General features: G+C 38.8%; 1 protein-coding gene across 2 annotated transcripts; it reads left to right on the forward strand.

Annotated features, from left to right (window-relative positions):
- Positions 1 to 329: 329 nt before the first annotated feature.
- Positions 330 to 25311, forward strand: LOC763033 (ETS-related transcription factor Elf-2). Of its 2 annotated transcripts, none has more exons than XM_030989247.1 (10): positions 330 to 509; positions 4179 to 4321; positions 11527 to 11812; positions 18174 to 18275; positions 19344 to 19409; positions 20147 to 20296; positions 21650 to 21754; positions 22397 to 22627; positions 23406 to 23598; positions 24065 to 25311. In XM_030989247.1, exons 2-10 carry the CDS (start codon positions 4295 to 4297, stop codon positions 24168 to 24170), a joined length of 1266 nt encoding a protein of 421 aa, XP_030845107.1. In that variant the 5' UTR covers positions 330 to 509; positions 4179 to 4294; the 3' UTR covers positions 24171 to 25311. The 2 variants fall into 2 exon arrangements, with proteins under 2 accessions (XP_030845107.1, XP_030845108.1); XM_030989248.1 differs by having other exon boundaries at positions 22400 to 22627.
- Positions 25312 to 27768: the final 2457 nt, after the last annotated feature.

Consider the following 27768-nt stretch of genomic DNA (forward strand, 5'->3'; position numbering starts at 1 on the left):
AAATAAACATAGATACGTGTAGTATTTTTATGCGAAAAATATTCTATATTGTTGCATTTTTGAAAACAAGTTCCCAGTCCAAAGATTATCATACACCAACAAAAACTTTGAAAACTTTGTGAATATATACGCAGAACACAATGGCCCGAGCGTGGAGTATGTCGCAAGCCTCCGAGGTACTTTATAGGGAAAGCCCCCAATTTTGCAGAGTTGAATAGCAGTACGTCATCATTCATTGCATACTGTTCACAATAACCCTTGGAGCAAATACACACAGACAGACGCTCGACACACACCGCCTCACCGCTATTTGCGCGTTATCATTGCCTGCCTGCGGTCGATAAAGTTTTAGCGAGCGCCGAGTTCCATCATTATCAAAGTTGTCTGTGCAAGTTGCAAGAGTTGGTCCTCCGGAATAATTCGCTCTGAACTTCAATTGGTGGGCCTATTTGTTTCATGCATTTCGTGTTCTGGTTTTCTTTTCCTCTCGAGCGCTTGGATTACACAACGTAAGTAAAGATTATATCCTACACAAATTAGCTCAGTATCATAAAATCAGTATTGTTTTGAGAATTTATTGTTGAAGATGCGATGTAGCTTTCGTCATCTGAATTATGAGGTTATTCGATGTGTGCTTGTATCTAATCGTGATGGTGTATCATCTTTATTAAACGGCTAAATAGGATTGCTTGTTTCATCAAAGCGAGTAAGCGACTGGATAGAATGACATCTAAAATTCGAAGTTCTGCTTATAGCATGCACATAATTATTTTTTAAACCAAAAACGAGGCGAAGGTGGAGATGAAATCGAGGCAATTTGCCTGCGGATGAGTGGGCGTGGCCGCGTGGGTGGGGTAGGTGGATGTATCTGCGGAGTCGGAGAGAGGATCATGAGCGGACTTAATAGGGGTAATGAGTGAAGATGATAGTGGTGGTGATGGTGGCATTGGTGGTGGCGGTGGTGGTGGTGGTGGTGGTGGTGGTGGTGGTGGTGGTGTATGTGGCGGCGGTGGTGATGGTGGCAGAGTGGTGTTTATGGTAGTGGTATTGTTGAAAATGTACTGACAATGCGCGTTGATAGTGGCTTTGACGATAATGATAGTGGTGATTATTCTGATGGTCATAGCGATAATAATGATGGAGCTGGTTGTGGTGGTGGTGATGGTGGTTGTAATGGACAGATGGTGGTGTTGTTGTTGTTGTTGTTGGTGAAGTTGTCGATTGTGTTACAAGTAGTGATGGTGAAGATTGTGGTGGTAGTGATTATTTTCGTAATGATGGTGTTTTGGTGGTGGTGGTGGTGGTGGTGGTGATGATGATGGTGGGGGCGACAGTGGTAGCGCCGGTGATGCCGACGAGCATCATGGTAGTATTTTCCATTTTCGTCCTTAGCATCTTCATAAAAAACTCCGAATAACGCCATTTCACACTTAAAACCCTTGTTGATACTACAATTTTTTTTTTTTTTTTTTTACATAGGTACCGGTTGACGCTCATCAAACATCTCTATTACGTAACGATCAAACTGTACTATCTATATGACTATGTATCCGTAACTTGCCACCCACTAAGCCAATACTACTTCTAACCAGGTTTCAGATAAAGATCCCGTCACTATGTACTCAGAAGTCAGAACACATATTCATTCCTCTTCTGCAAAGCGTTTATACTATGAAGAATAATTGGCGCTCGAATGCACAGCTTCAATACAGACTCCGCCCAGGGTTCTAAGCTTACTATGTGAAAATGTTTGGTGGTGGTGAATACAATGGATTCCGAATCGACATGGGTTTGCAGATCTGTGGGAATTGTATCACCGAAGGGGGAGAGATATTGAATAGAATTATGTAGTTGTTTTGTGCATAATACTTTGTCAAAAGATAAATGCTTATTAGTCAAAGCTCAAAACAAGCTCATGAATTGGCACTGCGTTGCTTATTAACAATTGAAAGGCATGAGGGGGCATGAGGGGGGCATGAGAAGTGTGTGTGAAAGTTCATGTAAACCGAATCTCAAATTGGTCTCGAATTCAGATGATCATGGCTATTCGTCGGAATGTATCTCGAACATCACAAGCATCGCTCGAATCCTATTTGATGTCCATACGTTATGAAATTTAACGCTACGTTTCTAAATATTATATTATGAACAGTAAATGGAGATGTAGTGGTGGTGTTCATAATGGCGTTAAATGTTTCAGCATGCCTAGAAAACGCACCGAGTGTTTTCTCACGTATGGACAACAATTGGAGATGTAGTGGGGGTGTCCATATGGTGTTAGATGTTTCAGCATGCCTAGAAACGCACCGTGTGTTTTCACACGTATGGACAACAAATGAAGATGTAGTGCGGGTGTTAAATGTTTCAGAGTGCCTGGAAACGCGAAGTCGGGTCTCAACCGTTTGGATAGCACGTTATTCAAATCAAGCTTTAAATCTAGTCAAAACATCAAACGTACACACTCACCATTTTTGAATGGTGACTCTTTTATTATTTACCTACCCGCTGCGTGGGTCATTCTACTTTCGAGAACAGATAGACACCAGTCTGATTATTATGGGATAGTTTTAGTGTTCTTGCTATTTCAATCGCACACAGACAAAGCATCTCTCATTATTACTGTTTAATGTCTATGTGATTGGCATCTTAATAATTGATGTATTGAATTCATGTCACTAAAAGAATTACCCATTATACACAAAAGCGATCTTATATATACGACGTTGAAACCCATAACCTTTTGTCTAAATATGAAACTAGTTCGTACAGGCATCATAAGCACCGATATTATAAACTGGACCCATTTAAAGGAAACTCCGAATTGAGTTCGCCATCTTGTTCTTTCGGTTTCACAAAGCGTCTAATGACAAATGAAGAAAAAAAACCCGTCAACGTGATTATGTAAATCATTGTAAAAACAGCCCGAAAGGAATATGATATGGCGGTTTTGTTTTAAGGCCTTTATTGCTTATAAGCAACGCATACAACGCAATATAAGGCTACTGTGGCACGCTGTAAAATCACCACTAATACTAAAACATTTGGGACTTGGTTTCAATAGTAAAATGAGCAAGAGAAAGAAAAAAAAACTATGCGACTTGATAATGAGTTTATGATTATGATAATTATGTCCAAACTAAAAGGGATATGAAAATGGAGATGATTACGGACAATTTTGCACAATAATTCATACTAGTACCGATTATTTTACAGTTATTATTACACCGTCATCGGAAATGTTCTTGCACACATTGTGTGCACCATCTTCGCTGTCTTGAGAATACACGTATTCTTACCGACTGTACATAAAGTGAAATGTTTCCGAACAGGCAGTATAACATTGAGTGTCTGTCTATATTTTATAGCTTCGTTGCATAATTTCATTCAATCGGATAGCCTCTTTCTACATGTATGCTAAAGAAGATATCAATAGTCTATTCGGAAGCAGAACCTAGGTCGGTTAGATAAGACATTAGGGACTTTTAGATTTGCGTGGACTGAAACGTGTGACGTCCATTCAAGGCAGTGCATTAAAAGGACGTCGATGGTAGCAATCCCCATTGTCTTCGTGCGAATCTAAAAGTCCCTATTGTTGCAGCGATCACACCATTACATTCTTCTGAAGTGACATTATAGCTTTAATGACTTTCTACATGAGCTTCGTCGTATATATTTCATTCAATCCTCTAACCTCTTACTGCATGAAAGGCTGATATTACAAACGATGTCAACAGCCTATTCGGAAATTAAAACCTAGGTCGTTTGGATAAGACATTTTGTCTAAATGTTTCTGAAGTGACATTATAGCTTCAGCGACTTAATACCTGAGCTTTGTCGTATTTCATTCTATAAGATTAAACTTCTTTTTACATGTCGAGGACTGAGTTTACAAAAGATATAAACAGTCTATTCGGAAGTAAGAACCTAGGTCGTTTGGATAAGACATTGGTGTACCGATCAAACCATCCGTTGTATATGGACCCTAGCTTGAAAGATACTTATTATACCGTGGCGCTGCTGTTAGTATTAACAAATGATGGTCATTTTATTAAATAAATCAGTGTTCAAAAGCTGAGCGATTTTTAATGTCGTTTTTTCAGCCATATTACATAATTCTGTTGTTGTGAATGTGTGTTCCGTGTTGATATATGTTTCCATATTTTCTATTCTCGTTTCAGGTTCACTTGCGAGCTCTGTTTCTGCTCTCGGTTTTATTTCAAGTGAACGCGACTGGCAAACCTATTGAGAACCTTAAAACCTTTCACGGATTTAGATTCTGCGGGTCGAGTTCACCATGAATGCGTTTGGCTCAGATCAAATGGTAAGAATTGTGACTTAATTATGATTGATTTGGGGAGTAATTAGCGTTGTCAACCAGTGTGTCGAGTTTCTTAAACGTTTCCTTTAAAGGGATCCGGTAAATTTGTCTTAGATCCTTAAAAAAAATCCTTGATTTAGCTCATGCTGCACTTATAATTATAAACCTTTAGGTCAGTCAGGAACCCCATGACTTTTACAAGCCGATCGCCTGTCTGATTATCAAGAGATTTATGATTGAAAATCGAATTCCAACTTTGTGTTTGCCAAAGGGTTTTCATAACACTACAGTCTTATGGAGAAAACGAGTATGGTAAAACCGGTCACTCAAAGGTTTTTACTTTTTTGAGGCACTTCTTGATCATTTTGAAGCGCGATTTTTTTTTATAGGGCCCTGTTACACCATATCACAGACACTGTGATAACACGTAGGGCCGTGCATCTCAGATTTAACCTTGCTAAACGATGCCTTTATACAGACGGTTTGATTTATTTCAAATTACTTACATAAAAAAAATGTCGATAGCAACGTGATAATATTGAGTTTTAGGCGTGCTAGATGGAGGTGTCGTGGAGTAGTGGTTCTTTTACTCGACTTTTAATTCAGTCCAAGGGTTTAGGGTTCGAATCCCAGTCTGACACGAACGTCCTTTGGAAAGACATTAATCCACCTTTGCCACTCTCCACCCAGGTGTAAATGGGTACCTGGCGATTGATATGATTGGAATGGTATAAATATGACCAGATAAGTATTATTATTTCTTAGCCTAAAAGCTACTATTTATTTCAAACTTGCATTGATCTATTCCATAGCAACCCCAAAAGCCTTCAGTTCTATAGCAACCAGGGTTATTTCACTGTTTTTTTTTGTAATTATTTATTCGATATTACTTGAACACTTAAATTGCATGCAAACTATTATACCTATTATACTAAGATTGATAATAATAAAAAGATAAGGCCTATTTATTACACTGTAAGAGATTGAATTTTGTGCATGCCTTACAAACCATTTTTCTTTAATGAAAGTAAAAATGCAATTGCATTATAAGTATCAACCATCATGGTATTAACTTAAGTTCAGTCTTTCATCAAACCCTCTGAACATAAATTGCCCATTTGACTAAACTCAATCAAGTCGAGAATTCAAATGAATATGACGCAGTGCACCTTATTCATCTTTAGTTTATCTCTACATACTAGTTGCTAGTTGGTTGCAAACAAATTTCCAATAAACCATTACTGCCTGTATACTAACAGTTAAAATTGCAATGACTTGCATCAACCTCTATCTTTCTATATTATACATTAAAAAAGAAATAAGCAGAAACGTAATCGCTCGCACGCAAAGGATAATCTTGAAAACTAGATAGGGTTCACCAAATGAAACAATTTGCGAGGTCTTTCTCTGAATTACTTGTTTTAACGACTTTAACCGACTTCCCTTAAATTCTTGTTTACCAGCTATGATATTCAAGGGAATATTTGATATTATTGTAAATGTTTTAGGAAGTGCCTGGTTCTGTTTTTGGTTCTGTTTTGGTTCTCTTTAGTAAACCTTGAATCAACTTTGTTTTTAAAAAAAATACTATGGAAGTGAAAGTGAAAATGCGTAACACGCGAATGAAAATCAATGTCTATCAACATGATGGAATCATTAATCCAGCAAAACATGATTTCTTTACATTAAAGGTAAAGACCAGTTATGGTCATGCGATTGCATTGTGAAAGAAACGTTGTGGAATCGATCAGAAAAGTTGATCATCTAGCATAGCATCTCCATGGTTCGGGAATCATCAAAATGATAAGAAATTTGGCCCATTCTTCGTAAAGTTACAAGCACTATACACAGAAAGAGGTATATGGGACTACCCTATATCTCTCACAGACCATGAGAGAAACAAATTTACCAAATATATGAATTAGTAGGCGGTTTCCCGGCAAATTTGTTATCGTCATGTATTAGTCAAAACATATTCTTTCACATATGATTGGTAATGAGAGCTTCCATTTCATTTTTTGAAATTGGGGCGTTTCCAATACTGGTCTTTACCTTTAACTTAAAGGCATTGTTTAACAATGCCTAATCTGAGATGCATGGCCCTACGTGTTATCAGCGTCTGTGATGTGGTGTAATATTGAAGCCCCAAACAAATGCGCTTCAAAATAATCGTGAAGTGCCTCAAAAAAGTAAAGATTTTTGAGTGACCGGTTTGACCATACAAAATCTTCCATTGCTATACCATCCTTTGCGATTTTGTCCTTCCATCAGTCTGATAACCATGCTAGCATATAAATTGTTTATGAAATGTAAGTTAAAACGGGTCATTGGTTTTTATCCGGTCCGAGTAGAAACGTTTCAAAACTATTAAACTCAATATTACTCTCTTCGCCCCACCAACCCCCCCCCCCCCTCCCCCTTCCCTTCTTCATATTACGATTTAAGACTTGCTATAGAAAGAAACATTCCATGACACTAGCTGTTTATTTCAAATTTGTTTGCAATTCATAACTTAGTTTTAGCTCCATTGTATAGTAGCTGATGGTACATTTTCGAAAAAGTCCCCAAACTTTACCCGAAGCATGTTTCGCACGATTTTCAAGCTTCGATGCACAACGCTTATGGCAGGATTCTTTTCTTCTCCTCAACGTCTAACGCTCCAGAACAACAACGCATTATGTTAACAAGACTTGTGGACAAAAAAATGCCATAACATCTTCATCGATGGCAAATATATCTAGACTGTGAAACGACTTGTTTGCTCCCCAGGTTCCAATTCATCGCTCGATTTTCAGACAATCTACTTCCCATTTTTAGCAGTTCATTGAAATCATAAGCTATTGTTCTTGAAGGTATTTTTGGCCGTCGTGTTGGCTTCGTTTGTACAAAACCAGAGCGGGTTATCGTCAAGTATAAGGTTCGTAGGGAAATAAGTTCGTGATTTACGTCATCACTTCATGTTGATATAAGTGGGGTGGGTGGATTTTTATTTATTTTGGGCTTTACATTCTTTCATATCTATATTGTGAGCGTCTGTAAAATAAAGCCTGGCTGGAATGCTCCCCAGGGAGCGGAGAATGTGCACACATTGTTTGCGAGCAAGCCTGAATCCGATGACCGTGGTGATGATATAGGCCCGTAAAAGTGGAATGTTACTATTATAGTATCCAATGTATTTGTAGAAAAATACAGATTTCTGCATTCTATACCCTTGATAAGGCGCCCCAAGGTGTCGTGGTATGGTTGTTCATTCACTTCACGTGAGGGTTCGAATCCCAGCTTGGCACTACTATCCTTCTGGCGAGGCATTTATCCGCATTTGCCACTCTCCACCCAGGTGTAAATGGGAACCTGGTTATTTCTAGGGTAATCGAATAATTTCAGGAATTATGAAGGTTCAAGAGAGCGGTATTGTCGACCTCAAGGCCTGACTGTTGGTCTAGTGGGACGGCCCTGATAATACGAACTTACAGCCCAACGTTATTTATTTATTTACAGTTTTTTTAATTTAAGCAAGGTTGCCCTTCAGTTGACAAACTGTTATCTCCCAGGGCACTGCACACTAAAAAAATATCAACGTACATAAAATATTTACAGACTTAACAAATACAAATTGAACACATAAATACCATAACAAACAAAGGTTATAAAACAAAGATGAATAACATAAGAAGAAATATGAATGCCATATTGTAAAGTGTAACTAATAATTGTAAACATATAGCATGATCAAAACACTAATTGATAATTTGTTAATTGTCCAGGCACTGATTACTGCCGTTGAAAGTAAAATGAGGTGATACATAGGAGAATGTTGAGTGGGTATAGATTGAGGGAAAGTAAAGAAAGAATAAAGAGAGAGGGAGTGGGAGTGAAAGAGAGAAAGAGAAAGAGAGAGAGAGAGAGAGAGAGAGAGAGAGGGAAAGGGAGAACACCTAACCAACATGACCAAGATAGAACAACATTCGTTTCATGTAATTAGGGTAAAAAGGTCGATTGTTCATATTTGTCTGCTAACCAAATATTTGGTATTACCAGAAAAACATGAACATGACGTTTCCATATATGCTCTTGTGGTTTCATTTGAGCTAGAACAAAGTTTCACCTTCATCGTGTTAACACAAAAGGCAGTCGGTTATATACTAAGAAGAGGGTTACTGTCTGGTAAAGGTGAAACAAACAATTTTTGAGCTTTCGTATTCTTTTTCTGTCAATTTGGAAGTATATCAGGAAAGAAAAATGTACAAATGCATTCATATTCGAAGTGTTTCTCATTTACTTCGAGACAGTAGTCTCATGAACATTGATTAAATTTATCTTTAAAGGGATCTAGTAACTTTGTTGGCATGTGCAGAAAGTGATGGTACAACGTGTAGTTTTGTGATCTGATAATATTATGTCCTCTGAGTAGTTTGTGAATATGTCACGTTTAATGGATGTTATAATGACTGAGTATTGGGCGAAAATGCAAAGTGATATTTGCTAACTCATTGCACTGACTTTGTGCACGGCAATGACTACTCAGTGGATAGTTAAAAATCCGAACACTTCAATCGTCAATATCTTTCGAACGAAAGTGCAATTCGAAATAAACAAAACCCGTTCCTTGCTTCTATAGGTAACAGAATACAACAACAGGGACTTTTAGATTTGCACGAAGAGAACGTGGACTGCTATGTGTGATATCCTTTTAAGGCACTGCCTTTAAATGACGTAACATTGCCTTAAAAGGATATATCAGTCCACGTTCTCGTCGTGCAAATCTAAAAGTCCCTAATGTAGAGAACATGGACCTAGAGAATTTTTGTGGATTTGAACAATGTTACTAGATCCCTTTAAGACTAAAGAGGCGTGCTACACTTTTTTTAAATCCGTTATGCGTTTCAAAGTTCTCCCTTTTTCGGGGGCGGGCGGGCGTGGGGGGGGGGGGGGGTGGATTTCTCAGAAATTTGAGAGGGTCAAACATGCCGATCCACTTTCTCTACATGTGAATCCAAAGCGGAATGATCTCGAAAATTAAGGTGTTGTTCTTGTTACCGAATAGCTTTCAGGATTTCCGTTAGAGTCTCGGATACAGGAAACGATGAAGAGAAAGATAACAAGTTGTAAGACTTGTTAAACAAGGAGGGCCAATTGCGTTGGTGGTTTTTCTAACGTGTACTAATCTTCAAAGCATATTTTTTCTCTTGGTGTAAGCGGTTTCATGTCGCTATACTATATCTCTACCCCCCCCCCCCCCCCCCCCCCCCACCGGGCACGCGTCAGGAAAAATAGGCTTTGGATGGTGAACTAAAAAAATGAATCAAGGAAAAATGAAATTATGGATGTCGGCCAAAAAGACAGGACACTTATGTTTACCATGGCAACTCTGAATATTTGGTCGAATTTCCCCCAAACTGATCTGTAAATAGCAGACGGAGAAAGATTTAAAGACTAGACTTAGAAGACAGGGTACGTGATAACTTCGTTTTGTTGAATTTGTCTTTTTCGAATTGTTAATTGAGTATTTATCACTTTGCAAATCAGCGAAATCATGAGCATAATCAGGATTAGGATAAGAGGTCGAGTCTAAGTATTCTCTGTGATTTGACCTTCTTCTCATATTAGTTTGGCGAAAGAAACTTAAAAGTTAAGGGCATTGTTTAACAATGTTTCAAGTTTTACAAATCTGAGATGCATGGCCCTACGTGTTATCAGTGTATGTGATAATGGCGTAATATTGAAGCCCTAAAAGAGTTGCGCTTCAAAATGATCACGAAGTGACTCAAAAAGCAAAAATATTTGAGTAACCGGTTTTTACCACACTCACTTTCCCCAATAGACTGTATAGTGTTATAAAAACCGTTGGGAAAACGGTTTTTGAAATTTTGAATTCCAATCATAATTATCTTGATGATCAGACAGGCAATCGGCTTGTAAAAGTCATGGGATTCCTGACTGACCTAAAGGTTTATAATCATGATTGCAGCATGAGCTAAATCCAGGATTTTGTTTAGAATCTTAGGCAAAAATATCCAATCCCTTTAAAAGTGTACGTGCGTTTTGTTTATGAGCTATTCATCTTTTTTCATAAACAATGACGCAGTGATTTGAACAGTAATCGACATTTAAATCGTCATTATGACCATGACAGGCCAAAATTTGATATACACTAATTTCCTAAACAGGCGTAATATAAAGAATGGACAAATTAGCTTTGTTCTATTTTATCTCATTCCACCCGAGTCATGATCAAGACCAATTTGTACTCTGAATTTGTCGTGATACTGAAAAAGGACGAAAGAACGATTAACAGCTTTATAGGATAGTGCGGAAATGATAAACAAGATAGAAAAAGGAGAAAACGTAATAACCTTTTTTTCAAATTTCCGGAGATTGTTTCCTGCTGATTTAAATTGAATGTCAAAGCGTTTTGTTTCATCGAAAAGCAAGAGGTCATCCTTTCTGAGTATTTATCTTTACAAAGGCCGAGCGATAGTATTTATATACATGTATACATGTATGTTCAATTAACACAATAGGCCTTCCCATAGCTAATAGAGAGGGACAGTTTGGACACGCGCTAGAAGGTCAAATCATTGGGTTCTAAATAGTTCCTCCCCTTACAGCCTGTGTATATGAGAGGGAACTAGCTGATGGCCCATGAATTTCACCTGTGAAACAGGACTTCCGGTAACGCAACTATACACGTTTTTACTCTTCTCGCTATGGGACTAGGATCAGCTGTTAGATTGAAAAATATAAATGTAGTATAGACATAAAACGTCATTACCTATTAGAAACACATCTGTAAAACATTAGTGTAAGTGTTACTGATTATTTTGTGCGGCAGTGTAAACGTTTATCAGTTGCTCATTGTAGAACATGTTGGCCTACTTATCTGAATATCATAAGTCGTTGATATTCTCACAAAAGTAATTTGTTGATTTGTATCAATTCATATCTTGCAAATCTATTCAATTTTTGCATTTGTATTTACTTGTTATTTATTATTATGATTACTGTTATCAGCATTATCATCATTGCATTATTAATAGTAAATTAGTATTATTATCATTATTATAGTTTTTATTGTTTATAACAATAATATTATATCAACATTATTATCAATATTATTATTGTTTGATTTTAATCATTATTAATATCAATATCGATTTATTCCATTATTTTATTTGTGTTTATATATTTATCTCTTTTTTTTTAAATAGCTGCTTCCCAGCATAACCCAGATTCTTGAACCTGACGTCAAGCCCATAACCTCCATCCACCAATCACTGCTCAGCGATGATGATCTTGCATCCGGCACCAATCACATCCACCGCCCAGATATCAACAAGACCACGCCCAAGATGCTGACTCCGCCCGACAGCCCCGTCGTCTTCTCAGAGCTAACCACGCCCCCTAATCTTCTCAGGATGACGTTACACGACGGTTCACAGATGGTCTCGAATTTGGAGTCTGTTTGCAGCGTGCTTGAAATGGGACTGCATTCGAGTAAGTTCGTGATTCTATATTTACAGGGAAGAATCCGGGGTGTTCATAAGAAGGAGGAGAGAGGGGGGGGGGGGGGGGGGGGGGGGGGGGGGGGGGGGGGGGGGGGAGGGGGGAGGGGGGGGGCAAAATCTTCATATCATTCATTGCCAGAATCAAGAATCAATTAGAATCGGTTTATTAAGAGTCACAAAATGTAAACTGAAAATGCAGCCCTGATTTTTTTAAACTCACAATACAAGTCATCCAATTTCATCATAATCAATAAAAGTATCAATAATATGTATCTATCACGAGGCCAAAATTCAACATTTTCAATTTATAAATATAGTGCTAAATCATGCATAGTAAAACGTTTAGTTATATATATTTATCATTTTGTCTTTAACTGAGGGAGGGGGGGGGGCGTTTCAGCCCTCATTGAATATTTTGTTTCTTCTATAATCACCTGATAATACATCAATGAGAATATCATGAATAATTACTTCATGAACCTGTGACTCAGAGCATCGCCCCCCCCCCCCCAAAAAAAAGTTAAAACAAAAATCAATAAATAAATCAATATGTTATCACAGTGATGTAGGCTTATAGCTAGTGGTATAGGCAAAGTTCGACAAACAATTCTCGTTCTATAGCCTTTCATAAGGATATATCTCTACATCGATGCTATTGATACATATATCGAACTCCTAAAGAGCATGCATTGTATTTTGTCATCTTCACAATCATGCATGCGAGATACAAGCAGGCACAATGCCCTGTTTGGTATTGATAATTTTCAATAGATCTATCGCAGCATGAGTGTTCAAAGAAGCGACGTGGGCATCTGCATAATTACGCCGTGCTTTATCCGGTGTCAAAACTGAAACCAAGCAAGCTCTTAAAGAGTGACAAGTCGTTAATATAAACATTATTTTGGAAGACGGGTAGAGTGAGATAAAGTGATATATGAGAGAAGGGTAATTAAAAACTTCGGGGGAGTGTGGTGAGGGCTGGGGCGTAACCTGGCCTTGCAACCATAGAAGGGGCATTGGTGTTATGGGGAGGGGGCATGGTAGCCTTACTAGGTGAATGTTATCGTGGTATTGCGAGGGAACAAAGCGTTCGCGTAAGGTGTGAGGAGCGGTCATGTTCTTAATAGTCTTCTTAATTTGTGTTGCTCCACCCTCTACTTCTCCCCCTTCCCCTATCTTGCTCTCTCTCTCTCTCTTTCGTTGTCTACCTCTGATGCGTGTGTCTCCCTCGCTCTATCCCTTTCTCTGTCTCTTTTTCTCCCTCCATCCCCTCAGTAATTAATTATTGAGGCCAGTGCTCCATGACCCCCGTTACACCATTAGGGTAGAGCTGTTGGGAGAGTATGAATTGGCATTATGTTATAGAAGGCAGATTAAGAAGAGCATATATGAAGGTGTGGAAAGGAAAATTGATAGTTAAGAGAGTGAATATGAGGGGATGGGGGTGGGGGGGGGGGGAGGGGTCGGGGAGGAATATGAAAGTTATTTTGAAAAAAAAATATAGAAAGAGACAATGTGAGATATATTGAAAAGCAGACATTAGAGAGATGGTAATAAGAAACATGGATATGGTGAAATAAAATAGAAACTGAGGGATTGATAAAGATATTCAGGATAAATAAATCAAAAGAGCGAAAGAGAAAGAAAAGACAGGATAACGTCACTTCAAAAGAGATTAGCATACAGGAATGTTAACATACAGAAGATAATGACTAAAAGAGCCTCTGACCAGAAAGAAAAAGATCTAAGGAAGAACTGAATATTGAAAGAAAACTGGATGGAAGAGTGAACTAGTGGAGGGACCCTGAGAGGGGGAAACGGGGGAAGAAACCACAGGAATATTAAAGCCCGTCTGTACTAGTTTGGCCATGGTGATTAGACCTCCCTGCAAGGTCACCGACAGGTGGTTATCTCATCAAATCAGCTCTCAATTAACATAAGAAAAAGAGGATCATGGGAGACCAACAGGCACCGATTAGGCATTGTTTGCTATATAGAGGGCGCAAGTAGCTATACGTAGTGCAATGGGCTTTAAATGGAGACATACTCGTTATAATGATGGAAAGACGAAACTGCATCATTCAAGCCCTGACAATCAAGTCGGCCTCCAAACCAGCTAATAACAAAGAGAGAGAAACAAGATGGATGAGTTAAATGATGATAAAAAGCACCATTAAAACGTCCACGGATCTTCTCCCCCCTCACATTTATTTTCAAAATGTCTGGTTTTGGTTTTGCTTCAGGCAGCTGCAGCGCCTTTTAATTACAACAGACAGACGACACGTGTAGATACTACACACGATAAACTATATAATTTTGCTGTATGTACATCGCCTGTGATATGGGTGTACGAGACATATTCAGTGTGATCTGTAAGATCAACCTAAAACTAACTACATACACGATGATTTATATAAACATGGCACCCACACGGTAGAATTGTTAGCGTATGTTTACTAACATGTTTTTGTCCCGAAAATTCAAACACATGCATGATTAGATGTTAGTATTCAAACAGTTTAAACGCAGGTAAAAAAGCACTTATTGTTAATTAAAAACAACTTCTTCTCCGCTTGTTAGCAAACGGTTTTGTCTCTTACTGTTAGATAATGAATAGTATATCCGTTGTGAAATTGGTCAAGATAAGTAACGTTTGCAGCCACGCTGCTGCTAACAGTTCACAAGCACTATTTTCAGAAACAAGTGATTGAATCGTTTAAACACAAGCACATACTAATTGGTCAATTAAGAGTGCAGGCACTGTAAAACACAAGATCGATTAACAATAATCATAATGGAAAACAGACTTATTTTTATTGGTTAGGCTTCGCCAAACGTCCTAGAGTTGCATGCCCTGTTTCTCCCGTTATTGCATTAAACAATCGAGATTAAAAACATAATTGTTAGACCCAGGCGCGGATCCAGGATTTCTTAGGGGGGGGGGGCCCAAATTTGAAATTACGTTATGGTGACCAACAGTGACGTAATGCGGGGGGGGGGCGAGTTCCCCCCTCTCAGGCTTTGACGTTTCATTATATTATTAGAGAAAAAAGACGATTCGTTGTACCGTTCTCGAAAATAATTCTCGTCTGAATTTAGTTTTTTCTCCTCCCGCGCGAAGCGCGGAAAATTTTACGATTTATTAAATTATTAGAGAAAGAAGACGATTCGTTGTACAGTTCTCGACTCTTAATCCTTGTCTAAATTCAGCCCCCCTCCCCCTCCTGCGCGAAGCGCGGAAGCTTTGACGTTTTATTAAACTATTAAAGGAAGAAGACGATTCGTTGTACCGTTCTCAAAAATAATTCTCGTTTGAATTTGAGTTTTTCCCTCCAGCGCGAAGCGCGGAAAATTTTACGATTTATTAAATTATTAGAGAAAGAAGACGATTCGTTGTACAGTTCTCGACTCTTAATCCTTGTCTAAATTCAGCCCCCCTCCCCCTCCTGCGCGAAGCGCGGAAGCTTTGACGTTTTATTAAACTATTAAAGGAAGAAGACGATTCGTTGTACCGTTCTCAAAAATAATTCTCGTTTGAATTTGAGTTTTTCCCTCCAGCGCGAAGCGCGGAAAATTTTACGATTTATTAAATTATTAGAGAAAGAAGACTCTTAATCCTTGTCTAAATTCAGCCCCCCTCCCCCTCCTGCGCGAAGCGCGGAAGCTTTGACGTTTTATTGAACTATTAAAGGAAGAAGACGATTCGTTGTACCGTTCTCAAAAATAATTCTCGTTTGAATTTGAGTTTTTCCCTCCAGCGCGAAGCGCGGAAAATTTTACGATTTATTAAATTATTAGAGAAAGAAGACGATTCGTTGTACAGTTCTCGACTCTTAATCCTTGTCTAAATTCAGCCCCCCTCCCCCTCCTGCGCGAAGCGCGGAAGCTTTGACGTTTTATTAAACTATTAAAGGAAGAAGACGATTCGTTGTACCGTTCTCAAAAATAATTCTCGTTTGAATTTGAGTTTTTCCCTCCAGCGCGAAGCGCGGAAAATTTTACGATTTATTAAATTATTAGAGAAAGAAGACGATTCGTTGTACAGTTCTCGACTCTTAATCCTTGTCTAAATTCAGTTCCCCCCCCCCCTCCCCACCTGTGCGAACCGCGGAAGCTTTGACGTTTTATTAAACTATTAAAGAAAGAAGACGATTCGTTGTACCATTCTCGACCCTTTATCCTCGTCTGATTTCAGTTCCCCTCCCCCTCCCGTGCGAAGCGCGGAAGCTTTTACGTTTCATTAAATCATTAGATAAAGAAGACGATTCGTTGTACCGTTCTCGACCCTTTATCCTCGTCTGATTTCATTTCCCCCCCCCCCTCCCGTGCGAAGCGCGGAAGCTTTTACGTTTCATTAAATCATTAGATAAAGAAGACGATTCGTTGTACTGTTCTCGACTCCTAATCCTTGTCTAAATTCAGCCCTCCCCCCCCCCCCCCCCTCCTGCGCGAAGCGCGGAAGCTTTGACGTTTTATTAAACTATTAAAGAAAGAAGACGATTCGTTGTACCGTTCTCGACCCTTTATCCTCGTCTGATTTCAGTCCCCCCCCCCCCTCCCGCGCGAAGCGCGGAAGCTTTTAATCTTCATTTAATCATTAGAGAAGAAGACGATTCGTTGTACAGTTCTCGACTCTTAATCCTTGTCTAAATTCAGTTCCTCCCCCTCCTGCGCGAAGCGCGGAAGCTTCTACGTTTCATTAAATCATTAGAGAAAGAAGACGATTTGTTGTACAGTTCTCGACTCTTAATCCTCGTCTGAATTCAGTTTCCCCCCCCCCCCCTCCCGTGCGAAGCGCGGAAGCTTTTACGTTTCATTTAATCCTTAGAGAAGAAGACGATTCATTGTACCGTTCTCGAAAATAATCCTCATCGGAATTTAGTTCCCCCTCCATCCCGCGCGAAGCGCATAAGCTTTTACGTTTCATCAAATAATTAAAGATTCGTATTACCGTTCTCGCCTCTGAATCCTCTTCTCAATTCAGTCCCCCCCCCCCCCTCCTCCCCTCCTGCGCGAGGCTTTGACGTTTTATTATTAGAGAAAGAAAACGATGCGTTGTACCGTTCTCTATACTCTTTAATCCTTGTCTGAATTTCAAAGAGGTGGGGTCGAGGCGGCGGAGCCGGCCCCGGAAGCTCAGGGGTTTTAGGCGTTTAATTAAGGTCAGATGAGCATATTTTTGTGTATACCTTATTATTTTGTGACACTGGCAAGTCACTATTTGGCATGGGATCCAGGGGGCAGAGCCCCAAAAAATCAGGGGTTTTAGGCATTAAATTACCGTCAGATGATCATCTAAGGGCCCGCCGTAGGGCCCTAGATGGAATCCAGGGGCAAAGCCCCGGAAACTTAGGGGTTTTAGGCATTTAATCACGGTCAGATGAGCATATTTTGATGCCTCGAGGCTCTCGATCCCCGCCGTACCTCGGGCCCTGACATGTAGGAATCTCAAGAATCATATTTTTTGCCTGGTTGTAAATTTAGGAATTTTTTTATTTTCCAACAAACACATACAAACGTATAATTTACTAAAAAGTGAGGAAAAATTTCGGAAATTATGTCATTTCAGCATTATTTGTAATACACCGTTGTGGAATCAGAAATAAACCACGTTTGAATTTGATTTCCCCCAAGCCCCCCCCCCCCCCCCTCTATCAGTACGCCAGTATCTCCTCTTTTCCTTTTTTTTCTTTCCCTTTCCTTCCCTCTCTCTTATTTTTTTTTTTTGATTGGGGGGGGGGGGGGGTTAACAGCCTGGGAGGCAAGGCCCTTTCGGCCCCCCGATCTCCTTCTTCCCCTTTACTTTTCTTCTTCCTCTTCTTTCTTTCCCTTTTTCTCCTTTTTCCCTTTCTCCCTTCTTTTCCTTCTTCTCTCTCTTTTTTTTTTTTTTTTTTTTTTTTTTGCGGGGGGGGGGGGGGCCAAGGCCCGCTCGGCCCCCCCCCTGGATCCGCGCCTGGTTAGACCGACATAGATCAGTACTTTTGCTTACTCCATATTTACAAAAATCATTGACTGAAAACGGAGAAATGATCATTTTGGAGAAGAGAAATAAAGTACCTTGCATTTGAACAATTTGGACAAGGTACATTAACAGGCCTCCTTAAGGTTTGTTCAGTCAGGATCATTATGGCACCCCCCTTAATTGTTATACAAGGAAAAAATGACATTCACAACAAAACATAGCTTGAAATATACACTTGTTATGTTTAAGCCTCCCTCATAACTTCAACATGAATAATATGTATACATTGATTAATGTAGACCAATTTCCATAGAGCATAATACGACGTAGGGCCATAACTTTGTTCCACTTTCATTAATCCTTGTTTTGTTTTTCATAACTATTTCAGATTTTCTTCCGGCATTTGATAGTCTGGAATCGTTAAATCACATCACTGAATTGGAGCATCTTCATGCCAGGGATATCATGAGCAGTACATCAACGAGATCAGGTACGTACCTCTCCTACCACTCTCATACGCCCTGGTCCTGCACCCCTTGTGACCCTCTAACACTCCCTGGCTTATCCCTCCTGGCCCACTACCCCTCCTACCACTCTCAAACTCCCTAGTTCTGCACCCCTCCTGCCCCTCTTTACACTCCCTAAGCATACCCGCCCTACAAAGAAAGCACCTCCTGCCTTTACGCCCACTTGTCCATTACCCCTCCTACCACTCTCAAACTCCCTGGTTCTGCACCCCTCGTGCCACTTTCACACTCCCTAACATACACCTCCTACACGGTACACCCCTCTTGTCATTAACACCTACCCTCCTACCACTCTCAAACTTCTGTACTAGTCATTTATGCCCCTATTACCTCTCATTACCATTTCTTAATTACCATTACCATTTTCATAGGCTTAATACTGACTCCAGTGGGCAATGGGTTCAATCCTGTACTTACTTAAATGTTTAAAAAGGGAATGTAAAGGGGCCGCCCCTACTAGCATTATTGCTATCTTGTGGTAATCTCCCATTGCAATGTGTATTTTATTACGGTCAAGTTTGAGGAATTAAATTCTTTCTTGGATCTGGTGGATAATTGGTCCAGTTGTTAGGTCGCATTATGAGTACCGTATACCCGAATTAATATTGTGTTTCTAAGTTACCAAACCCATCCATAAAACCATTGTAAGTGGACCCCCTTTTAAGAAATATTAAGTGTTGACGTTGTCGGCTAGCAGTTCTCATGTATACAAGGACCAATTATGATAATGACACATACTGTTTTCGTTAATTTAGACAAATATATTAGATGGATTTCACTATCGCTATAGTTTTGATTTATGATATGATTTGTTTTCACCACACAAGTGGAATAAAAACATGGATTGGGTGACGCTATGTTGTTTTGGTATTAACTTTCGTTTTAAATGCCTTTTTATTTCACTTTCTCTTTGGCTTTCTCTGGCTGTCTGTCTCTCTATGTCTCTCTCTCTCTCTCTCTCTCTCTCTCTCCCTCTCTCTCTATCTATCTCTTTCTTTCTGTCTGCTTCGAATACACCTGTCCCTTTCTAGATGACATGTTCGATGATAATGACAGTGGCTCAGATTGGCCCGGTATTTACATCGATGACAACGATGGTAAGTTTCGGTATTATGATGTACTTATCAATATTCCTAGGAGTGATGAGGGTGGTGGTGGTGGTGATGATGATGATGATAGCAATGAATATGACGTTGGTGTTGGTGTTGGTGATGGTGATGATCATGATGATGATGATGATCATGATGATGATCATGGTGTTGATGGTGATGATTTATTTATTTATTTATTTATCTATTTCGGTTTAAAAAGACATATAAATATACATGATTCAAAGGTCCTAGGACCAAAACTGATCATGTTTACAAGTAATGCAATAAACATATAGATACAGTATATATATATAATAGTGAACCAAACAGACAGGTACCACAAGTACAAGATGGCAATAAAGATGGACAAATAATACATTTCAATCAATACAATACCAAAATAAACTAAGAGAAACTAGTGATCAAGATCGTCAAATTACCAAACTGCTTTAGGGTAATGGTAGCAGATAAACAGACAATAATAATGTTGAGTAACCAAACAATCAAAAAATATAGGGGAAAATTGTATTAAAAAAAGGGCAACGATGATGTTTATTATTATGATCACATTAATAATGACGATGATGATGATGATGATGATGATGTTGGTAATGGTGATGATGACGAAGATGAATGCAGTATCTATGTTGGTGATGGTGATTCCAATAATTTCCCCACATTACTGTCCACATCTCCATCGCTATACCACGTTCTCCATCCATCTTCCATTATTCTCTCAACAGACACCATTGTTCCCAGCCCCACCCCATCCCCTCCATTCGATGCTCCCTACTTCTACGAGTCTCCGGACCTTACAACCATCGACAGTCTCCTCGTCTACCAAGAACCAGCGAAACCCGAGAGAAGGAAATACAGCTCCATCAGTACTGAAGGTAAGCTACTTATCAATTATTTGTCTTTTTTATTTTATTTATTTCGGTTTAAAAAGACACATAAATACACATGATTCAAAGGACCAAAACTGATCATGTTGACAAGTAATGCAATAAAGTTATAGATACAGCAAACATGTCAAAGGGAAAAACAGAATTAGAAATAGATATTATAAGCACAAAAGAGCAAATTTAGCAGGTCTGCAAAATGCTTTCAGTTTCAAAATGGTTCATTATCTAAAAAAGAACGAGGCAAGAAAGATAAAAATAGCAGTATGAATTTTGATAAGTTAGCATTTTTGTATAGAAACTTGTCTTTTTTTACAAGTTTCTGCGAAACTCAAGGAAACTAATGTTCTTAATATCAGAAAAATACCCAATATATTATTACAAGCAAATATTTACTTACCCGATTTAGAATAAAACACACAGTTTATACCAAACACCTATACGATAATGTTTTAAAAAAGAGGTAAAACTAACTATTCCGGAACGAGGAAAATATGTATCGATTCATAGATGTTATTCGTGGCATTTCGGGAAGATAATATTTGTATTCTAATACTTTGGCATTTGCTTTCGTTGCATGTGTGCATGTATATCATTATTATTCGAAAATACCGATTTGAAATAATTGCGTTGCATCGGTACAATACGACAATTGCTATTTCTTGGAATGTGGGGGCGTTTTAAAACCTAGGGAAATAATTTGGTCAGGTATACGCTTCCGAATTCTATTGAAACATGGACTTGTTATCAGAGTGGGCTTTAGGAAATGACAAAGGTTTTTGGAAATATAGTGAATAGTGAAATGTAACTGCCCGTTAAATTATGTTCTTTATCATTTTTATTTTTGATCTATAGTAACTATATACTTTATTTTTATTAAAGCTGAATCAACAATTGAACTTCACATTGAATTAGGAATTTCTAGCCATGTTTGTACCTATCGTGTTTCGATAATCTCCATAAAATATTAATGTCTTTAATCTGATATCTTCTCATATACCATCATTTCTATATACAAGAATAGTTGATTTCAAGTCAGTTACAGTTCAATTCTCATTGATCAATCCTTTTTCCTCACACTGTCCCGCCTTTATCCTCTCTCTCTCTCTCTGTCCATTCTCTCTATCTCTCTCTCTCTGTCCATTCTCTCTCTCTCTCTCTCTCTCTCTCTCTCTCTCTCTCTCTCTCACTTTCTATTTTATAACTTTAAACCATGTAAAATGTATTATATCATTGAACATTGAATTGTATATCTGTTTTTGTTTGTAATAATTACTGGTCTGTTGGAAATGAAAAATAAACCTGAAACTGAAACACACTCTCTCTCTCTCTTCCTCTGCACAGAATCCATACAGTCTGACAGTGGCAGCGAGGGCGGACGCTGTACCCCTCTCATCATCCCAACCAGACCGTTCCACAGTCATCACAGTTCCAATAAATCAAAATCAGGTAATACATCGCCCCCTTCTCCTATAGCTTTTGACCAAAAATGGGTAACACATCAACCCCTTTCTTCTATAGCTTTTAACCAAAAATGGGTAACACATCACCTCTACTACTATAGCACTTAACCAAAAATGGGTAATACATCACCCCCTACTTCTATAGCTTTTATCAGAAAATGGGTAACACAGCACCCCTGCTGATGTAGCTTGTAACAAAAATAGGTAACACATCGTCCCTACTTCTACAGCTTTTAATAGAAAATGGGTAACACATCACCCCCTACTTCTATAGCTTTTAACTAAAAATGGTTAATACATCACCCTTTTGCTATAGACATGAGAGAGACGGAGGAATGTAGGAAGGGGGAGGGGGAAGAGACATGAATATGCATGGACAGGGGAACAGAGGGAGAGAGAGAGAGAGAGAGAGAGAGAGAGAGAGAGAGAGGGGGGAGAGAGAGAAGGGAGAGATAGAGAAATCAGAAGAGAAGAGAGAGAGAGTGAGGGAGAGGGAAAGAGAGAGGGGGCGACAGAGAGAGAGAGAGAGAGAGAGAGATTGACGTGATCATGGCTGTATAGCTCTTTTCCATATCATTATTTTCACGATTCTGTCTTTCTATCCTCCCACCTTCTGTCACCCTCCTAGCAGCAAGCAGGACGCACAACTACCAGAGACGCATCATCACCAAGAGCCTGGAAGAGCTCCGGGAAGAAGGATCAAAGCCGGTCTACGGGTCACCATCATCACCCTCATCGTCATCGACATCATCGTCGAGTTCTAGCATTGAGAAGAGAAAGCGAGGTCGACCCAGGAAGAGGCTTTCTGGCGAACTCGGGGAGAGGGGAGTCAACAGAAGAAAACAGAGCAGGAAAGCAGGTCAGTAACTAGCTAAAGAAAGTTTGTTACAGTAGGCTTGCGGGTGCACCATGTGAGAGAGAGGGAGGATTGAGGAGTCCTGAAAACGACTCTGATTCGGTAATCTTTCTTGGGGGTGTGTAGTCCTAAAAAGGACTGTTTGTTATCTTTCTTAGCTTATAGTTCTAAGGAGAACTGTAGCGCTTGGAGAAGATGAGTGGCTCGACGTTTGGAACAGGTTGACTATCCGTCGTCAGGACTCCTCAATCCTCTCTCTCTCTCACATGGTGCACCCGCAAGCCTACTGTATAAAGAAAGTTTTGTTTGTTTGTTTCACTTTAGAACGACGTTGCTGCATTTACTGTTGATACAAACTCTGTTTTGAGAGAATAGTAATAAACAACAATGAGAAACCAATAGTCCAATGGCTTCTATTGGAAAATCAATAATGATAAATCAAAATCGATCTTGGCAACTGTCCACCAAAAAGAAAAGAATGAAACAATATCAATTTTATGTAGAAGTAAATGATGAAGAAGAAAAAGACAATCAAATGGTGACAGAGGAAAGGCAACAGATAAATCGAAGTAGAAGCAGAAGCAGAAGAAGAAGAAGAAGAAGAAGAAGAAGAAGAAGAAGAAGAAGAAGAAGAAGAAGAAGAAGAAGAAGAAGAAGAAGAAGAAGAAGGAGAGGAGGAGGAGGAGGAGGAGGAAGACCAAGAAGAAACGAGGCTTACTGTATAAATGTAATTGTCTTCTAATTAACCGTCATCTCTCTACATCTGTTTCCATGGTTACAGTGAAAGGAAGTCATCTGTGGGAGTTCATCCTTAACATCTTAAAGAACGAGGCCTACTGCCCCCAGTACATCAGGTGGGAGGACAAGGAGAGAGGAGTCTTCCGGATCGTCAACTCAAAGGTGGTCGCCAACATGTGGGGGGATATCAAGAACAACCCACGGATGACGTATGAGAAGCTGAGCAGGGCAATGAGGTGAGTACCCCCCCCCCCTTTCACAACCCCCCCCCCCCCAATTCTCCTTCACCCTCCTCCATCCCCACTTACCCCTAATCCCACAGATTCAACTCCAAACCGATCGAATACTTTGTAATGTAATTTTCCTCCCTTCGGTCTGTTATCGGTCCTAATCTGCCTGATATGAAATATAGGATATGAAAATACTTGAAGATTGTGTGTCTTCACCCCTTGACCCCCTCCCCTTTCGTTTTTTAATATATTTTTATTTTAAGGATACAAGTGGCTCTCCATAATTGTTAAGTCCAACTTAGAGATAAGTTCGACTTAGGATCTTTGTGAAACACCCCCCAGAACATATGTTATACAACAATTGTTCTATTTCAATGATTGTGCATTTCATTGTTTTATAGAAACAACTTTATATTAATGGCAGGAGTAAGTTATCATTATTTTCTTTCCCTCTCCGTTGTTCCTTTTCCAGGTACTACTACAAGAGGGAGATCCTGGAGCGGGTGGATAAAGCTCGACTCGTCTACAAGTTCGGCGAGAAAGCCGAAGGATGGAGGAAGGTCATTGCGGATGAGTGAACAAACTTGTAACCATGGTAACCGCTTCCAGTAAAAACGCCCTTGTTAAAACGGCGACGGTGAAGCTAAAGATGAAGAGGCGAAGGTGACGCCTGTCTATGAGGTTGGATTCCGTCATCTGTACTTGAACCCTTGAGTGACCTTTCTGCGGGATGATTTGAGAAGAACTTTTTTGTTGTTGGAAAGGAACAAATGAAATACTAGAACCTTGGCAGATGTCTTAGTTGCCACAAGCAATCAGGTCTTCCAACATAAGTGACAATGGCAGAACTTGCTCAATAATTACATTGTCTCATCGTCAAAGAACAATTTTGCTCTTCCAAACTTATCTGACTGTCTGAGAGATGATTCTTCAAACCAGTCCAGAACTTTGATCGGTTTATAGGACCAATGGGGAAAACCATTAAGCCTTCAAAATTCCTCATCGATTTTTAATTGCATGGCTCCACCAGATTATCGAGTCTTCCAAAAGATTCTCAGTTCATTCCAAGAACATAGAATATTTCGATGTTCAGATGTTCAATTATTCGTGACCGAAGTAATTCAGAAGTGGTATGCCAAAAATCATCATTCCATCTTGTTTCAACCAGAGAATAAAAGTATATTCTAACCATTTCGGTTGCGCGGGAACTTTACAGAAACAGACAGGCCTGTACGACAAGACATGCCTTCCGACCAAATTCTGCTTATTCCATCATCAAGATTAGTCTTCCAACTTTTGCGAACATGTTTCATTTCTCTCAATGTCAAACACTCCATAGAGTTTTTTGTGCATGGTACGTATTAAAGTAAAAAACCTGTCTATAGCGACCACCCAAGGTAAACACAAAAAGTGGTCTTTGTAGACAGGTTCCTTTAGTACATGTTTCAATGAGAAACCATTTTCAAGGGGGAAAAAAACAAATGGTCTTTGTAGACAAGTGATCGCTAAAGCAGGTTTGTCTGTATCTCATAAAATGGGAGGATTTTATCTGCTGGACCTCTTGTTCCGTTTTCTGTTAGAAAAAAATGTTAGGAAGCCGGGCTTCGATTTATCCTTTTATTTGGATTCTCAAAGTATCCGCACTTGACATTCTCGGTGTGCAATGTCATTATAATAACTAATCATAGTTCCTGAAAATGCTTTTCAATAGGCAAAAAACCAAGAAAAAAAAATGAGTCACCATTTTATAGAAATTGATACGCTTGATAACGGAAGACGCTCTATGAGTCTATGTATATATCATAACATACTTGAAGTTGTAAATAATATTATCATGACCATGTATATATGTATATGTATCGAAAAAAGAAGAAAAACAAAAAGGAAAGGAGTTACTATATTGTCCATACGAACAGCACTATTTTTTCCACTTTCTTAAACATGTACAGGATTTATGATCAGTAGTTATTGTATGTTGATTAGTTTTACATGTGCGGATTGATAGTAGCACCACTTGTTCTTGTTTACATTTGGTGTACAGTGTTAATACATGTATGTGTTTCTGCAAATGAAGTACGCATATACTCTCTACTGCAACCGGTGTTCACGGATAACACCGATAATAACACCAATAGCGAATATGTATTACCCCGTCACGTGACAATTATGTTATCACGTGATTACAGTCTCACGTGATCGCAGTACCAACAAGCAGTATATAGCAACTTTCAAAAGTACTCGTAATTTTTGAAATCACCAAAATTCTTATTATCTATTGCTGTAACGCCATTTATCTTAGAAATGTGCATCTTTTACATGAATAGAAATACAATTCCCTATACCTAATATCTTGAGAAATAACAGAGCTGTCAAACAATTCATCTTTGTTTATTCTATTACCAAAAATAACAGTGATTAGTTTTATCAAATGTTTCGCACGATTTTTTTTTGACATTTTTCTTTTTATAAATTTATTTTGAGACCTGTATCTTGCCTTAGCCTTTTTATCGTATAAAGACGATAAGATTCTCTTTTTAATGTTTTTAATTCGATCCACTTCTAACATTTCACGCCTTATACAAGAGAGCTTAAAAATTAGGTATCATGGCTAATTTTAGAACAACTTGTCATAACATAACTAACGAGACGACTCATTTTCGATTTTAGTTCAGAGTACTTTTGAGATCATCTTTGAAAATGGACTCTAGATATTAGCAATATCTATTTGGAGCCACAACAAGGGCTGAGTAAAAGTATGTGGGTTAAAATATGGCAAGTAACAGCTGCATTTTGTGACCACAACTTTCATACCACATGTTTGTGTAGTCCCATTTATACATGTATGTGACTCTTTACAAGACTGGACTAATTTCTTATCATTTTGACGATTCAAAAACCTCACAATATACACCAATCCTCATGTGCTACATGATCAACCTTTTCCAATCGCTTCCATTAAATTTCTTCCCCAATGCCATCGCAAGATTCCGCACATGACCATAACCCAACTTTATCTTTAAATATGTGATCGTAAGTTAACCTTTGGTTGGAGTTACGTATAAACTAAAAGACAGTCGTCATTATTTTTGGAATACGATGTGTTTACTCGGTCATGAAACTATGACAACATCGTCATACACATTCTCACGCGTGCACATCACACATTGGCTGCATGTCTAATTTGCGGTTTGGCGTCATTTCATTTATCTACGAAGTGCTTCAAGACACTTGATATTTGCACTTTGTAATAGATCCTTAAACTTGGACATGCCAGTCCAATCAAAGCGATTATGTGGTTACGACTTGAGTTGCGAAATGAAAGATGATTTGGGCTTTTATTTACAATAAATATCATTTCATGTTTTGACATGATCATTGTTTACAGGGCGTGTATGCTTTTGTCTGCACTTAAGTCTACTAATTCGATAGCTTTTTATGAGTTGACTGATATTGAAATATACATTTTTCAATTACTGGGTCATGTTAAATAGACAATTTGTTTGCTTATACATTCCGGTTGATACGGCCTTGTATGTAGTAGAAATGGATCTGAATTGTCAGATTTATAGCGTAGCCTAATATCATAAATCGATAATAACTTGTGAACAATGACTGTTTCTTTCTTTGAATCGAGATTAGTTTTGGGTCTCATATTCACGACAAGACTATGCCTTTAGATTTAGAGGTATCCTACGGTTTCACGATATCGCAGTATTACATTGTTTGGGGATCAAAATAATGAATTCGATTGAAGTGACCTATATCTTGACATACTATCCGAGGGAGAGAAGCTAATGATTGAATGTAATATAGTATGAATTGACAGTAATATGTACAGTGTATACCATAACATGTCAGTCCCAGATGTGCCTCTGCATATCGCTATAATGTCAGCCTTTGAACAATGAAGATAAATCCATCTGTTTATAAACAGAAGGTCGTTACTTCATGAAACTTTATCCCAGAGTTGCTAATGTCCTTATGCCTCTAAACAGACGAAATGATCGTTCCCATCCTATTATGTATATAGATGTATATAACGAGCCTGCAGGCAGGCGAGCTTCTGTATATTTACGTTTTTATTTTTGTTTTAGATTTATACTTTGTATCATTGTGTCACTTCAAATTTGTTGTACAAATTTACCTAAGTTTGGGGTGGTTTTGAATTTTTTCTTT

Source organism: Strongylocentrotus purpuratus, unplaced genomic scaffold (genome assembly GCF_000002235.5).
Source record: "Strongylocentrotus purpuratus isolate Spur 01 unplaced genomic scaffold, Spur_5.0 spur5_scaffold_18, whole genome shotgun sequence".
NCBI lineage: Eukaryota > Metazoa > Echinodermata > Echinoidea > Camarodonta > Strongylocentrotidae > Strongylocentrotus > Strongylocentrotus purpuratus.

Coding starts and splice junctions, on each gene's coding strand:
- LOC763033 (XM_030989247.1), top strand. CDS start 4,295: ATGAATGCGTTTGGCTCAGATCAAATG. Junction 11,813..18,173: donor TGAAATGGGACTGCATTCGA/GTAAGTTCGTGA, acceptor TAACTATTTCAG/ATTTTCTTCCGGCATTTGAT. Junction 18,276..19,343: donor CAGTACATCAACGAGATCAG/GTACGTACCTCT, acceptor GTCCCTTTCTAG/ATGACATGTTCGATGATAAT.